At 35.2% G+C, this 17,065-nt stretch overlaps 1 protein-coding gene across 6 annotated transcripts in view; it reads left to right on the forward strand.

Annotated features, from left to right (window-relative positions):
• The window catches only part of ADAM29 (ADAM metallopeptidase domain 29), an 81,410-nt gene extending 64,942 nt beyond the window's left edge, over nucleotides 1-16,468 (forward strand). For 5 of the 6 annotated variants that reach the window (XM_073892509.1, XM_073892510.1, XM_073892508.1 and 2 more), the window contains one exon: nucleotides 13,913-16,468. In XM_073892509.1, coding sequence (XP_073748610.1) covers nucleotides 14,070-16,439 — 2,370 coding nt within the window. In that variant the 5' untranslated portion in view covers nucleotides 13,913-14,069 and the 3' untranslated portion in view covers nucleotides 16,440-16,468. Of the gene's footprint in view, nucleotides 1-13,867 lie in introns of all 6 variants that reach the window. The other variant, XM_073892511.1, reaches the window with a different exon arrangement.
• The last annotated feature ends 597 nt before the right edge of the window (nucleotides 16,469-17,065 follow it).

Raw genomic sequence — 17,065 nt, forward strand, 5'->3', positions numbered from 1 at the left:
TATATATATATACATATATATATATATAAAATAAGTTGTTCTCTCTTTAAAATTTTGGGATACACTTTCTTCTAACGGATCAAAATATACCCTAAAACTCTAATGTATGGCTTTGTTCTAGTGTCCTGCCTGATCACATTCTCTTCCTTTTTCTTTTTAAATTCTCTTCTTTCTTTTTTCAACCAACTTCTTATCGATTCCTTTTATAAAATCTTTTATAATTTTCATCTTTACAGTCATACTCCATCCCTTCATTGTATTAACCCTTATTTTTGTACATATATAAGTTTTTCTTTCTTTAAAATTTTGGGAGGCACTTTCTTCTAACAGACCAAAATACCCCAAAAATCTACTGTGTGGCACTGATCTATGCACCAGCCTGATCATATTTGATCATATTCTGTTTTCTTTTTTGTTTTGATCTTTTTCTTTTTCTTTTTTTTTCTTTTTTCTTTCTTTCCTTTTCTTTTCCCCCGGTTTCAGGTCTTTTCTGATTTGTTAGGTGTATATTTTGTGGGGATATTGTTAACCTGTTAGCATTTTGTTCTCTCATTCATCTATTCTCCTCTGGACAAAATGACAAGATGGAAAAAATCACCTCAAGAAAAAGAACAAGAGGCACTACTGACTGCCAGGGACCTAATCAATACGGACATTAGTAAGATGTTGGAACTAGAGTTCAGAATAATGATTTTAAAGATACTAGCTGGGCTTGAAAAAAGAATGGAAGTTATTAGAGAAACCTTTCTGCAGAAATAAAAAACTGAAATCTAACCAAGTCGAAATCAAAAAGGCTATTAATGAGGTGCAATAAAAAATGGAGGCTCTAACTGCTAGGATAAATTATGCAGAAGAGAGAATTAGTGATATAGAAGACCAAATGATGGAGAATAAAGGAGCTGAGAAAAAAGAGAGATAAACAACTACTGGACCAAGAGGACAGAATTTGAGAGATAAGCGATACCAGAAGACAAAACAATATTAGAATAATTGGGATCCCAGAAGAAGAAGAAAGAGAGGCACAGAAGGTATATTGGAGCAAATTGTAGCAGAGAACTTCCTTAATTTGGGGAAGGAAACAGGCATCAAAATCCAGGAGGTACAGAGAACCCCTCTCAAAATCAATAAAAATAGGTCAACACCCCGACATCTAATAGTAGAACTTATGAGTCTCAGAAACAAAGAGAAAATCCTGAAAGCATCTCGGGTGAAGAGATCTGTAACCTACAATGGTAGAAATATTAGATTGGCAACAGACTTGGCAGGCCAGAAAGGACTGGCATGATATCTTCAGAGCACTAAATGAGAAAAATAGGCAGCCAAGAATACTATATCCAGCTAGGCTGTCATTGAAAATAGAAGGAGAGATAAAAAACTTCCAGGACAAACAAAAACTAAAGGAATTTGCAAACACGAAACCAGCCCTACAAGAAATATTGAAAGGGGTCCTCTCAGCAAAGAGAGAATAAAAGTAACATAGACCTGAAAGGAGCAAAGACAATATACAGTAACAGTCACCTTACAGGCAATACAATGGCACTAAATTCATATCTTTCAATAGTTTCGCTGAATGTATATGGGCTAAATGACCCAATCAAAAGACACAGGCTATCAAATTGGATAAAAAAACAAAACCCATCAATATACTCTCTGCAAGAGACTCATTTTAGACCCAAAGACACCCCCAGATTGAAAGTGAGGGGCTGGAAAACCATTTACCATGCTAATGGACACCAAAAGAAAGCTGGGGTGGCAATCCTTATATCAGACAAATTAGATTTTAAGCCAAAGACTGTAATAAGAGATGAGGAAGGACACTATATCCTACTTAAAGGGTCTATCCAACAAGAAGATCTAACAATTATAAATATCTATGCCCTTAATATGGGAGCAGCCAATTATATAAGCCAATTACTAACAAAAGCAAAGAAACACATCAACAACAATACAGTAATAGGAGGGGACTTTAACACCCCCCTCACTGAAATGGAGAGATCATCTAAGCAAAATCAACCAGGAAATAAAGGCTTTAGATGACACACTGGACCAGATGGACTTCACTGATATATTCAGAATCTTCCCTCCCAAAACAGCAAAATACACATTCTTCTCTAGTGCCCATGGAACATTCTCCAGAATAGATCACATTCCAGGTCACAAATCAGGTCTCAACCGAACCAAAAGATTGGGATCATTCCCTGCATATTTTCAGACTACAGTGCTTTGAAACTAGAACTCAATCACAAGAGGAAAGTCGGAAAGAACTCAAATACATGGAGGTTAAAGAGCATACTAAAAAGAATGAATGGGTCAACCAGGAAATTAAAGAAGAATTCAAAAAATTCATGGAAACCAATGAAAATGAAAACACAACTGTTCAAAATCTTTGGGATGCAGCAAAGGCAGTCCTAAGAGGAAAGTATATAGCAATACAAGCCTTTCTCAAGAAACAAGAAAGGTCTCAAATACACAACCTAACCCTACACCTAAAGGAACTGGAGAAAGAACAGCAAATAAAGCTTAAGCCCAGCTGGAGAGGAGAAATAATAAAGATCAGAACAGAAATCAATGAAATAGAAACCAAAAGAACAGTAGAACAGATCCACAAAACTAGGAGCTGGTTCTTTGAAAGAACAAGATTGATAGAACCCTAGCCAGACTTATCAAAAAGAAAAGAGAAATGACTCAAATCAACAAAATCATGAATGAAAGAGGAGAGATCAAAACCAACACCAAAGAAATACAAACAATTATAAGAACATAATATGAGCAACTATATGCCAGCAAATTAGATAATCTGGAAGAAATGGATGTATTCCTAGAGATGTATAAGCTTCCAAAACTAAAGTAGGAAGAAATAAAAAACCTTAACAGACCAAACCCCTAATTGAAGCAGTCATCAAAAATCTCCCCCCGCAAAAAAAAGCCCAGGGCAAGATTGTTTCCCAGGGGAATTCTACCAAACATTTAAGAATTAATACCTATTCTTCTGAAACTATCCAAAAAATAGAAATGGAAATAAAACTTCCAAACTCGTTTTATGAGGCCACCATTACCTTGATCCCCAAACCAGACAAAGACCCCATCAAAAAGGAGAATTACAGACCAATATCCCTGATGAACATGGATGCAAAAATTCTCACCAAATACTAGCCAATAGGATCCAACAGAACATTAAAAGGATTATTCACCACGACCAAGTGGGATTTATTCCTGGGCTGCAAAATTGGTTCAACATCAACAAATCAATCAGTGTGATACAATACATTAATCAAAGAAAGAACAAGAACCATATGATCCTCTCAACAGATGAAGAAAAAGCATTTGACAAAGTACAGCATCCTTTCTTGATCAAAACTCTTCAGAGTATACGGATAGAGGGTAGATACCTCAATATCCTAAAAGCCATCTATGAAAAACCTACAGCAAATATCATTCTCAATGGGGAAAAACTGAGAGCTTTCCCCCTAAGGTCAGGAACGCAGCAGGGATGTCCACTCTCACCATTGCTATTCAACATAGTATTAGAAGTCCTAGCCTCAGCAATCAGACAACAAAAAGAAATCAAAGGCATCCAAATCAGCAAAGAAGTACTCAAACTCTCTCTTTGCAAATGATATGATACGTTATGCAGAAAACCCAAAAGACTCCACCCCCAAACTGCTAGAACTCATACAGGAATTCAATAAAGTGGCAGGATATAAAATCAATGCACAGAAATCAGTGGCATTCCTATACACCAACAACAAGACAGAATAAAGAGAAATTAAGGAGTCAATCCATTTACAATTGCATTCAAAACCATAAAATACCTAGGAATAAATCTAACCAAAGAGGTAAAGGATCTGTACTCAGAAAATTATAAAATACTCATGAAAGAAATTGAGAAAGACACAAAAAAATGGAAAAACATTCCATGCTCATGGATTGGAAGAACAAATATTGTGAAGATGTCAATGCTACCTAGAGCAATCTACACATTCAATGCAATCCCCATTAAATACCATCCACTTTTTCCAAAGAAATGGAACCAATAATCCTAAAATTTGTATGGAACCAGAAAAGACCCCAAATAGCCAGAGGAATGTTGAAAAAGAAAAGCAAAGCTGGCGGCATCACAATTCCGGACTTCTAGCTCTATTACAAAGCTGTCATCATCAAGACAGTATGGTACTGGCACAAAAACAGACACATAAATCAATGGAACAGAATAGAGAGCCCAGAAATGGACCCTCAACTCCATGGTCAACTAATCTTCGACAAAGCAGGAAAGAATATCCAATGACAAAAAGACAGTCTCTTCAACAAATGGTGTTGAGAAAATTAGACAGCCACATGCAGAAGAATGAAACTGGACCACTTCCTTACACCACACACAAAAATAGACTCAAAATGGTTGAAAGACCTAAATGTGAGACAGGAGTCCACCAAAATCCTAAAGGGGAACACAGGCAGCAACCTCTTCGACCTCAGCCGCAGCAACTTCTTCCTAGAAATATCACCAAAGGCAAGGGAAGCAAGAGCAAAAATGAACTATAGAGACTTCAAGAAGATAAAACGCTTTTGCACAGCAAAAGAAACAGTCCACAAAACCAAAAGACAACCGACAGAATAGGAGAAGATATTTGCTAATGACATATCAGATAAAGGGCTAGTATCCAAAGTCTATAAAGAATGTATCAAACTCAACACCCAAAGAACAAATAATGCAATCAAGAAATGGGCAGAAGACTTGAACAGACATTTTTCCAAAGAAGACATCCAAATGGCCAACAGACACATCAAAAAGTGCTCCACATCACTCAGCATCAGGGAAATCCAAATCAAAACCTCAATGAGATACCACCTCACACCAGTCACAATGGCTAAAATTAATAAGTCAGGAAACGACAGATGTTGGCGAGGTTGTGGAGAAAGGGGAACCCTCCTACACTGTTGGTGGGAATGCAAGCTGGTGCAGCTACCCTGGAAAACAGTGTGGAGGTTCCTCAAAAAGTTGAAAATAGAGCTACCCTACGACCCAGCAATTACACTACTGGGTATTTACCCCAAGGATACAAATGTAGGGATCCGAAGGGGTACGTGCACCCCAATGTTTATAGCAGCAATGTCCACAATAGCCAAACTGTGGAAAGAGCCAAGATGTCCATCAACAGATGAATGGATAAAGAAGATGTGGTATATATATATACAATGGATTATCATGCGGCCATCAAAAGGAATGAAATCTTGCCATTTGCAATGATGTGGATGGAACTGTAGGGTATTATGCTGAGCAAAATAAGTCAATCAGAGAAAGACATGTATCATATAACCTCACTGATATGAGGAATTCTTAATCCCAGGAAACAAACTGAGGGTTGCCAAAGTGGTGGGGTTGGGAGGGATGGGGTGGCTGGGTGGTAGACATTGGGGAGGGTATGTGCTGTGGTGAGCGCTGTGAATTGTGTAAGACTTTTGAATCACAAACCTGTACCTCTGAAACAAATAATTATATGTTAAAAAAGGAAGAAGAAGATAGAGAGGAAGAATGAAGGGGGGGAATCGGAGGGGGAGACGAACCATGAGAGACTATGGACTCTGAAAAACAAACTGAGGGTTCTAGAGAAAAGGGGGTGGGGGATGGGTTAGCCTGGTGATAAGTATTAAAGAGGGCACATTCTGCATGGATCACTGGGTGTTATATGCAAACAATCAATCATGGAACACTATATCAAAAACTAATGATGTAATGTATGGTGATTAACATTACATAATAATAAAAAAATAAAAATAAATATACACATACAAAAAACAAAAAGATTACAAGAAATATCTTTACTGGCTATGTTGAGAAAATATTTAATCCCTGAAAAGTTATACCCTTGTCACTTATATTCTTCCAATATTTCCTTATTAAGATTTTGGTAACCTTGTGTGTCCTATGAACGTGTATTATTCTCTAAAAGAGGACACTTCTCCCCCATACTTAGAGAAGATGGGGATTTAAAGCTTCTATCTGGTAGAATTTCATATATGCCTCAAATATTTGGATGATAAAATAAGGGTTGAGTCACTAGGGATTTGTTTTGTACATGGATCAGTATTGTTTCGGAATACTTAAAATTGCCTCCTCAGTTACTCACATTGTTTTAAGAGTTAAATGTGCTAACATATCAGGAGTTGTCCAATATATAAAATTCCATTGGTGTGTACATGTATTTTCAAAGTTCCTGAACTAGAATATGTGATACATAGTTTCTCTTCAAATTAATAAAACAACTTAAAATTTAGATGTCCAACAGATAAGTATAAACTCAAAGTCTAAGCCAATACTAAATAATAGAACTCTTCTTAACTATTTACTGCTCAATAAAAACAAAATTAACACAATGACTCACATATTCTATCTGGGTAAATGCTGAGAAAAATTGATATTAAAAATTAGTTAGAAATAAAAGGCCATTTAGTTTAATAACATTGACTAAACTGATCCTTATACTCTTTATTCTAATCTGGCCTAGAATATAAAAAAAAAATAATAAGTCCAATTTTTTCTCATAATAGTTGTGAGTGTTTTGTTATTTTAGTCTCCTGTCTAATATTCTAGTAACAAAATATTATTATATAGTCATTTATTTAAGTTAAAGAAAATTAAATGCTCATGTTCAAATTTGTTCCATTAGGATGGTTTGACTGAAGTCCGAGAAACAGAAAAAGATCAGTGAGCGGAATACTACTCACCTGGACTACTAGAATAGAAGGTCTAATGAAAAGACACCAACAGGGTGTCATATGTACCCAGAGAAAATCTCTTTTCCACTCCACAGCTAGCCTCCAAGATTAAAGGAGTCATAAATAACTACTCTTTCTGTGGATAACCTTAGTTGGCTCTTCTTACTTTTTCCAGCCTGAAGTCTAAGGAATAAGTTTAATAAAGAGTTACATGGGTTAGGTTCTCTATCAGTAATGAAATATTTTCCAGAATTCCTTTCTTTCATGAAAATTATATTCCATAGTATGTAGGAAATGCATATATATATGTGTGTGTATATATGTATATATACATATATCTCAAGCAAATATTTATGTATTTATATATATTATATATATACATATTTATATATCAAGGAAAGACACAGAAAGCAAATAAAAATATTAGGGTTTTACTCATACTAGACATGTTTGTTTCAGAAATTTCATCTAATGATATTCCTTTCTCCAAGCATTTTGTGAAATAAGCTGTCTTCTTGTTAGCACTAGAAATGCTTTCTTGTAATCTCAATGACCATGAAAATGTTCAGCCTGGAAGTACCTCTCCCTGTTAGTATGAATCCGCATAGGAAACATAAAGACAAATATCAAATTCTTCATTAAACAAGGGTAAAATCAAGAATCCTTGGTTTATTTGGACGTCAATGATAGTAAAAAAGCAATGTAGATCTTCCCCCACAGGCACCATGAAGAAGTGTTGGAAGTCGGAGTTACGAAGGCCCTGTACAAAAGAACAAAATACATGCATTGACAAAACAGAAGGTTCAAAATATGTCATGAATTTATTAGTCTGGAAACTCAGGATATAACACTCCAATTCTCAGTTTGTCTCCCGCTTTTAAGCTTCACCTAGATGTAATGTTCTCTGTGTCATTGTTGTTTTGTTCCATCAGTGCTGGCTATTTTGTCGTAAGGGAAAGCAGATGTCAGCATCAATCTAGTTTGGGTTGAGGATTTTGGCCAATTCAATTGGTTGAATTGGTGAAGTCTGAAATGAGGCTGCCTAAGGACGAAAGTAAAAGCCAGTAACTTACTGAAAAATTATGGTATAAAATTTTAAAAAAGATAATTAAAGTTTCTATGATTTTGAATAGTAAGTTTAGATGAAAAAACAAATTGAGGTTTATATAGGATTGATTTAGAAGGTTTACAGAAGAGTAAGAAATAAAGGTCAAAAGCAATTAGTCAAATCGTTCCTGAATTAGCGGTTTGGAATTGTCATCGAAAATTGAAGAAACAAGACTCTAGCCTCTGGACCATATTATGTATGGGGATTTAAGAATGGGAAGCTTCTACATCAGAGGGTTTCAAACTGTTGAGAGCCAGGTTTTAATAAAAGCATCAGGTACTGGGAATTTTCCATGAAAAAGTGTGAATAGAAATAATATTATTGTTGGTTTTTATGAAAGGAGGGATATAGAAATCACAGTATATTCCAGATGAATTTATTATGTTATTGTTGGTTTTTATGAAAGGAGGGATCTAGAAATTACAGAATATTCCAGATGAATTTCTTATGTTAGCCATTCTAATAGGTCTATAATGATAGCTCATGTTGGTCTGAATTTACACTTTTTTTCTGGCTAATTATGTTGATAATATTTTTATGTTTTTATTATACATCTGCATATCCTCTTTGATAAAATGTTTATTCATGCCTTTTGACCATTTTGTAATCAGATTGCTTATTTTATAATACTGACTTTGAGAGTCTTTATATATTATACATATAATTTCTTTTTCAGATATATAGTTTAAAAATATTTTCTTTCAGTGTGTAATGTTTCTTTTCATCCTCTTAACTGAATTTTTGGCCTAGAAATTTATTTATTTATTTATTTACTTACTTACTTACTTACTTACTTACTTATTTGACCCCAAGTTCATAACCTGAGCCAAAATTAAGGGTCGGATGCTTAACTGATTGAACCACACAGACAGGCGCCCTTAAGATTTTGTCTTATATTTTGTTCTAAAAGTTTTATAGTTTTTCATTTAAATTTTAGGGGTTTGATTAATTTTGAGATTTTTTTGTTTAAGATATAAGTTTTAGTTGAGGTTCATTTTATTTACCTATGGATGTTCAGTTGTTCTTTTTTTATTATTGTTATTTCTCTGCTGAGATTTTCTATGTTTTCATTTGTTTCCAGAGAATTTGTAACTGCTTATGGAAGCTCTTTTTATAATAGCTGCTTTAAAATTCTGGTCAGATAATTGTAGCATATGATTTATATCAATATTGACGTCCGTTAATTGTCATTTCTCTTTCAAATCATGATTTACTGTTGGTATATATGTTTTATAGTTTTCAGTGTACAAGTCTTTCAGCTGTTGAAATTGAAATTTATTCCTTAGTATTTTATTCCTTTTGCACAACTATAAATGAGATTGTTTCCCTAATATCCTTTCAGATTATTTATTGTCAGTTCATGGTAATGCAACTGATTTTCATGTTAACTTTGTGTTCTGCACCTTTAATGATTTCCTATATTATTTTTAACAGCTTTTTCCTTAAATAGAATTTTTGGGGTTTTCTGTGTATAGGATCATGTTGGCTGCAAAGAGAAGACAATTTTATTCCTTCCTTTCCAATTTGGATGCATTTTATCCATTTTTTTGTGGCCTAATTACTCTGGCTGGGACTTCCAGTAGTATGTCGAACAAGGCTAGTGAGAATGGGCATCCTTGCTTTGCTCCTGATCTTAGAGGAAAAACTTTCCTTTTATTCACAATTGAGTATAATGTTGGCTGTGGGATTTTCATATGTAGCTTTTATTATGCTGAGGTAATTTCCTTCTATTCCTAGTTTTTTGAGAGTTTTTATCATGCAAGTGTGTTGAATTTTGTCAAACACTTATTCTGGATCTTTTTAGATGATCATTATTTTATCCCTAATTATTTTAATATGGTGTATCACAGTAATTGCTTTATATATGTTAACCACCCTTGTATCCCAGAGATAAAATCCCTCTTGATCATGGTGCATAATTGTTTATAGTAGTCCCTTATGATCCTTTGTATTTCTGTGGTATCAGCTGTAACATCTCTTTCATTTTTTATTTTATTTATTTGAGCCTTCTTACTTTTTTTCTTGTTGGGTCAAACTAAAGGCTTATCAATTTTGCTCCTTTTTTCAAAGAAACAGCTTTTAGTTTAAATGATCTTTTTTATAGTCTTTTAAGTCTCTGTTTCATTTATTTCTGCTCTGATCTTCGTTATTTCCCTCCTTCTACCAGCTTTCAGCTTTGTTTGTTCTTTTTCTAGTTCCTTGGGTTGTATAATTAGGTTATTTGAGGTTTTCCTTATTTCTTTTTTTTTTAAGATTTTATTTATTTATTTGACAGAAAGAGACAGCAAGAGAGGGAACACAAGCAGGGGACATGGGAGAGGAAGAAGCAGGCTTCCTGCTGAGCTGGGAGCCTGATGTGGTGCTCCATGCCAGGACCCTGGGATCATGACCTGAGCCGAAGGCAGACGCTTAATGACTGAGCCACCCAGGCGCCCCTGAGGTTTTCCTTATTTCTTGAGGCATCTGTCACTATGAACTTTACTTCTAGTACAACTTTTCCTGCATCCCATAAAGTTTAGTATGTGTGTTTTCATTTTTATTTGTCTCAAGGTATTTTCTAGTTTATTTTCTGATTTCTTTGTTGATCCATGCTGTTCCAGAATACGTTTTAATTTTTCAACCTATTTGTGAATTTTCTGCTTTTCCTTCTGCTTTTAATGTCTAGTTTTATGCCATTGTGATTACAAAATATACCTTGGTATAATTTCAATATTTTTACATTTGTTGAGATTTGTTTTGTGGCCAAATATGTGAATCTATCCTGGAGAAATATCCAATGGTACTTGAGAATAATGCATATCCTGCTGCTATTAGGCAGAATATTCTGTATATGTCTCTTAGATTTGGTCGATAGTGCTATTCAAATCCTTTATTTCCTTGTTGATATGTAGTCTGGAGGTTCTGTTGTGTATTGAAAATGTTGTGTATCTCCTACTATTATTGTAATACTATTTATTTCTCCCTTCAGTTCTGTGAATACTTACTTTATATAGTTATATGTTCTGGTGTTGGATGTGTATATATATATATATATGCATCTCTTGTCAGTTTTGACTTAGACTCTCTTCTGTCAGATATAAGTGTAGTCATTTCCTCTCTCTTTTGGTGACCATTTACATGGAATATCTTCTTCCAATATTTACTTTTAGCTTATGTTTTATTTTTTTTAATTTAAAGTGAGTTTTTTTCTACACATCATATATTGAGCCTTATTTTTTAAATCCATTCAGTCACTTACTTAATGTCTTCTGATGGGGAGTTTAATTTTAAATTATTATCAATAAGGAACAATTTAATATCTTGTTACTTTTCCATTAATCTTATTTTTCTTTTCTTTTTTTGTGTCTTTTCCTCTCATCTTCCTTTGTGTTTTGTTGATTTTCTGTTTGCATATTGATATTCATTGGTTCCTTTCTCTTTTTTTGTGTGTAACTTCTATAGTTTGTGTGTGTGTGTGTGTGTGTGTGTGTGTGTGTGTGTGTGTGTGTGTGGTTACCTTGGGGCTTACGTACCTTATAGTTAAGGTAGTCTATGTTAAACTGATAACAACTTAAGCTCAATCACATACCAAAATTCTGTACTTTATCTTTTCTTCAGCTCACATTTTATGTTATTGTCACAGTTTACATCTATTCTTATTGGTATCCTTTGACATGTTTTATAGTTATAATTATTTTGAATATTCTTATCTCTTTTATACTAGAATTAAAAGTGATTTACCAACCACAGAGTAATATCATATTCATATATATATGAATATATGTATGTGTATATATGAATATATGTATATATTTATATATGAATATAAATGCATGTATATTTATCTATTTCATGTTTTTTGTGCTTTCATGTTGCTATTTAAGAGTCTCATGCCCTACCGACTGAGCTAGCTGGGCGCTTCATGTTGCTATTTAGCATCTTTTTATTTCAACATGAAAAATTCATTTTAGCACTTCTCATAAGGCAGTTCTAATGGTGATAAACTCCCTTAGCTTTTGTTTGGGCATATCTTTATGTCTCCTTTATTTTAAAAGACAATTTTGCCAAGTATAGTATTCTTGGTTGACAGGTTTTTTTTTTTCTTTAAACATTTTTGACTACATCATTTCACTGCCTCCAGACTTGCAAAATTTTTGTTCAAAATTTCACTTAGTCTTATGGTGATTTTTTTTTTGTATGTGGCATATTGCTCTCTCTTGCCATTTTCAAAATTTTTGTCTTTGACATTTTACAATTTGATTATAGTAAGTCTTGTCATGGATTTCTTTGGTTCCTCTTATTTGAGACATTTTGGGCTTTGTGTATCTGGATGCCCATTTCATTCCTTAGATTTGGGAAATTTTTAGCCATTATTTTTTGAATGAGTTTTCTGGTCCTTTTCTCTGCTCATTCTGGGACTTTCATCACATGTATCTTGGTCTTCTTGCTGGTGTGCTATAAGTCCTTTGTTTTCTTCATTCTTTTCCAGTATTTGTCTCTCTTTTGACTAAATAATTAGCCATGACCTGTCTAGGAGTCCAGCGATCCTTTTTTTTCTGCTTGATCTAGTCTGATGCCCTTTGTGGACTATGTGGTGTCACTGGGCCATCCTCAATCTGGAGACAGGAGGAACAGAAGCCAGAAGGCTTCTATCTCGTTATGTCATTTGGCAGAGGGATGGGAGATATCAGGCTTTATAACAAAGGCTCCTATTCTCTGCCTTAGTGGTTGAGCTGAAACTGGGTCAGAATTTTGGGATTTTGCTGCTGCTTCTGAAGGCAGATCAGTTAACAAGTTACTAGGATATTGATGAGGATCAGGCTGGCCTGTCAGGGCTATTATATTGTCAAAGTAGGGTAATTAGACAGGCCACTAGTGTACTGACTATGGACTATGTTTTGGATTGACCTTTAAGTCTTTGAAGTTGCTACTCTGAATCACACATGTGTCTTGGCTCAAGAGCAGGTGCTAGAACACCTTACTGGTCTTTTGTTGCATTTTCATTCTCTGTCATTTATTCAGAATGAGCAAACTATTCTTGAGTTTTTTGTCTATGCTGGTGGTTCTGTGTTAAAGACCTCTCCAGTACCCCGTTTGCATTATATACATGAGAAATTAAAAGAAAACACAGTGAATTCACCTGGTTATCATTCCTTAAGTCTCGAGATCTCTAGCCAGTCTTCCTTTTGATTTTTAGCTTTCAGAGTTTATTTTATTTTATTCATTGAATTATTTTCAGGGTATGTAGTTATATTTAGAGGGAACAAACAAGGAAATTGAATTTATATGACCTTGTTCCAGAAACTAAATTGGCCACAATTTTCGAATAATGTTCTGCATTAAAAATGTAATAAACACTTTTGAGTAACACTCCAAGGAACAATAAAAGTCAAGTCAAACATTTTTGTAATATAAAGAATTAAGATAGACATTATAGAAGATACTAACATTTGTGAAAGACACAAATAATGCTCTTGAGTATTTCCAGTCTGAAAAGCCTAGTAAGGAGAATAATGTAGGGAAGAAAAAAAGAAATTGAAATAAACATTTTTGTTCTAGGGAGGTATATGGTAAGCACAATAAAAGAGATGAAAAAATAACATAAGAATGCTTTTTAAAAGAATATGTCTCTTAGGTAATGTTATAAGTAATTTATCACTTGAGTTTGAAAAAAAGAAGAGGTATTATTACTTATGCCAACTTAACATGTGTAAACTGAAACAATCTCAGCAATATATGATCACCTTACCCTTAAGACCCTTTTGTTTTGTTTTATTTTGTAAATGTTCATGATATGCATATTTATAGAATAATAAAATCCTTATTTTCCCGTCATCATTCCCAACCTTATTTTCTTTTCACAGTGTGTTGACACACTGAATTATTATTATTATCAAGGCAGTGTGTGTTCTAGCCAAAAGTACTAGGTTTACTAACTCTAAATCTACGGCCAGTTTTCATTCTTCTACATACCCTAAGCCCCTCTTCTAGGAAGTTTCCTGAGTCATTTCCTTGATCAAAACACTAACTACTTTTATTGCATGCCTTTCTCCTTTTCTCCACCAGGCATAGCCACTTTCATCCACATGTTGCTTTTTGTTTTACTAATAGGGCTGATACTCTAATGGTTCAACTCTGCCAGAAGACAGATTCTTAATAATTAGCCCTGCACACTGACCATCTCAGGCTAAGAAGCCAGAGCATCTATGACCCCCAGATTTGCCTGTCTTCTTCTCTGGACTAATGTTTCCATAATGGTGATTTCATAATGACTATGATTAAAGCTCTGCTGGACGTGAGAATCATACTTCTGCTACACTGGCTTGGGGTGTTTCTGTCCTTTTGTGGACACACCCAGGCTGAGCACCCCCAATACCATAGTCCCCCAGAAGTGGTGATTCCTTTGAAGATACTTGGCACTGGCAGAGGCATGAAGCCTTCAGGCTGGCTCTCTTACAGCCTGCATTTTGGGGGCAAGAGACACATTGTCCACATGAAGGTCAAGAAGTATTTGCTGTCCAGACACCTCCCAGTGTTCACCTACACAGACCAAGGTGCTCTCGTTGAGGACCATCCCTTTGTTCAGAATGACTGCTACTATCATGGTTATGTGGAGGGGGACCCAGAATCCCTGGTTGCCCTCAGTTACTGTTTCGGTGGCTTTCAAGGATTGTTACAGATAAATGGTATTGCTTATGAAATTAAGCCCATGACTTTTTCTACTAAATTTGAACATCTGGTATATAAAATGGAGAGTGAGGAGACCGAATTTCCAGAAATGAACTCTGACTTTGTGCAAGAGGAAATTTTACCCCAACTGGAGTCTCAAGAGATTAATAATTCCACTCAGAAGCAAAGTAATTATGTGGCCTGGTGGCGCCATATGTTTCTTGTTGAACTAGTAGTGGTGGTGGACCATACTCTATATCTTCATATAAAAAAGAATATTTCAAAGTATAATGAAGATCTATATACTATGATAAATATAGTGGATTCCATTTATGAGGTATTGGGTATTAAAATGTTATTGTTTGGTATAGAGTTCTGGACTAAAAAAAACTACATTGAAGTTAATAATATAAGGAGATCTCTGAGTTATTTTTGTGTTTGGAAAAATGATAACCTTGCTGCCCGCCTGCCGCATGATACTGCACATCTTTTTATAAATCAAACAGTACGAGGAATGACTGGTTTAGGTTTTGTTAGCGGAATGTGTCAAGCACTCTATAGCTGTGCAATTATTACTAATGTAGACAGAAGCTTGAACTTGATTGCAATTGCAATAGCTCATCATATTGGCCATAATTTGGGTATGCATCATGATGGTCATTACTGTTCATGTGGGTACTTAAAATGTATAATGCATACTTCAAACCCACCAATAACTTCATTTAGCAATTGTAGTCTTTCTTTTCTTTGGTTATATACTATAAGAGAAGCAAAATGTATGCTCTACAATATATACACAAAGGATATATTTTCAAGGAAGCGTTGTGGGGATGGTATTGTTGAAGAAGAAGAGGAATGTGACTGTGGACCTTTACAGAGTTGTGCAAAAGATGCCTGTTGTCTGTCAAACTGCACTATGACTTATGGATCTACTTGTGCTTTTGGACTTTGTTGCAAAGACTGCCAGTTATTACCATCTGGAAAAATGTGTAGAAAAGAGGTCAATGAATGTGATCTTCCAGAATGGTGCGATGGATTATCCCCTATGTGCCCAGATGATGTATATGTGGAGGATGGAATTCCCTGTAATGAAAGTGCCTATTGCTATGAGAAGAAATGTAATGACCGCAATGATCTGTGTAGGCAGATTTTTGGCCAAGAGTCAAAGAGTGCAAGTCATAATTGCTACAAAAATATAAACACTGTTGGTGACCGTTTTGGTAACTGTGGTACCAAACTGTCTTCATATGTAAAATGTAATATCTCAGATGTCCTGTGTGGGAGACTTCAGTGTACGGATGTGAAAGCAATTCCCTCTTTGAGGGACCATTCTACTGTGTATCAGTCTCACTTCAATGACAGCACCTGCTGGGGTCTCGACTACCACTTTGGGATGCCCAAACCTGATATTGGTTACGTGAAAGATGGCACAGAGTGTGGCCCAGAACATGTCTGCATTCACAGGAAGTGTGTCCATATATCTCACTTGGATAGTAATTGTTCACCTAAGTTCTGTAACATGAGGGGCATTTGCAACAATAAACATCACTGCCATTGCAACTATATGTGGGACCCACCCAACTGCCTAATAAGGGGCAATGGAGGTAGTGTTGATAGTGGCCCACCCCCTAAGAGAGAAAGGCTAAAGAAGAGTCACCTGTTAATATTCTCACTTTTTTGGTTGCTTCTCTTATTATGTTGTCTTCTTTGCCTTTGTCTGAAGAGAAAAAAGAAAGAGGAAAAAGTTCTGACTCAACCTGCAAAACCACCACGAAAGGTTCCAACACAACCTACAAAGCCACCACAAAAGGCTCCGAGTCAGACAGCAGAGCCATTGCAAAAGGCTCCAAAGTCTCCAAGTCAGACTCCAAAAACACAGCAAAGTATTCAGAGTCAATCTAGCATATCGGTTCACCAGAGTCAAAGTGGGAAACAAAGCTCATCAAGCATAAAAAGTGTACCCAAATAAGTATGCATTAAAAAAGGTAATCCCTGGAATATTTCTACTTACTCTTCATTATTTTAAGCAATTAGAAGACTCATTTTTCCTAAAATTTGTTTCTTTATATTTTCCGGGAAAAAACATGGCACATGGGTTGTGTACCAGTTTTTAAATTATTGCTTCTCAGTTTCAAATCCCCTTCCCATTTTGTACATTCATTGCACGGACCAAGTTTCTGCTCTACCAGCCCTCTTCCTATAGGGATCTGCAACAGGGAGAAGGAATGAGAGTTTGGAAATCTGGGAGTTCTATTTGCTTTCCATATGTCAATATCACCTCAATAACATGTTTTACACCTGCAGCTATACTTAGTTTTTATATATATAATACTTATTTGTATATATCTTATATATATGTGCATCTACACACACACACACACACACACACACACACTCACACACACTATATATATATATATATTTTTTTTTTTAATTTACTCCAAACCAACTTCATTGTCAGCCTGAGAGATACCAGCATAGCTGTCTAGTGTGTCATTCTCAGAGTTCTGAGTCTCAGATCTTTGAGCTTTCTACTAACATCCCAAATCTTCACCAGTTTAGCAGAACCTACTGTCAGAGTTCTGAATCTCAGAT

Source organism: Callorhinus ursinus, unplaced genomic scaffold, assembly GCF_003265705.2.
Source record: "Callorhinus ursinus isolate GAN/ISIS: 27379988/994484 unplaced genomic scaffold, GSC_fseal_2.0 scaffold4, whole genome shotgun sequence".
In the NCBI taxonomy this organism is placed as follows: Eukaryota; Metazoa; Chordata; class Mammalia; order Carnivora; family Otariidae; genus Callorhinus; species Callorhinus ursinus.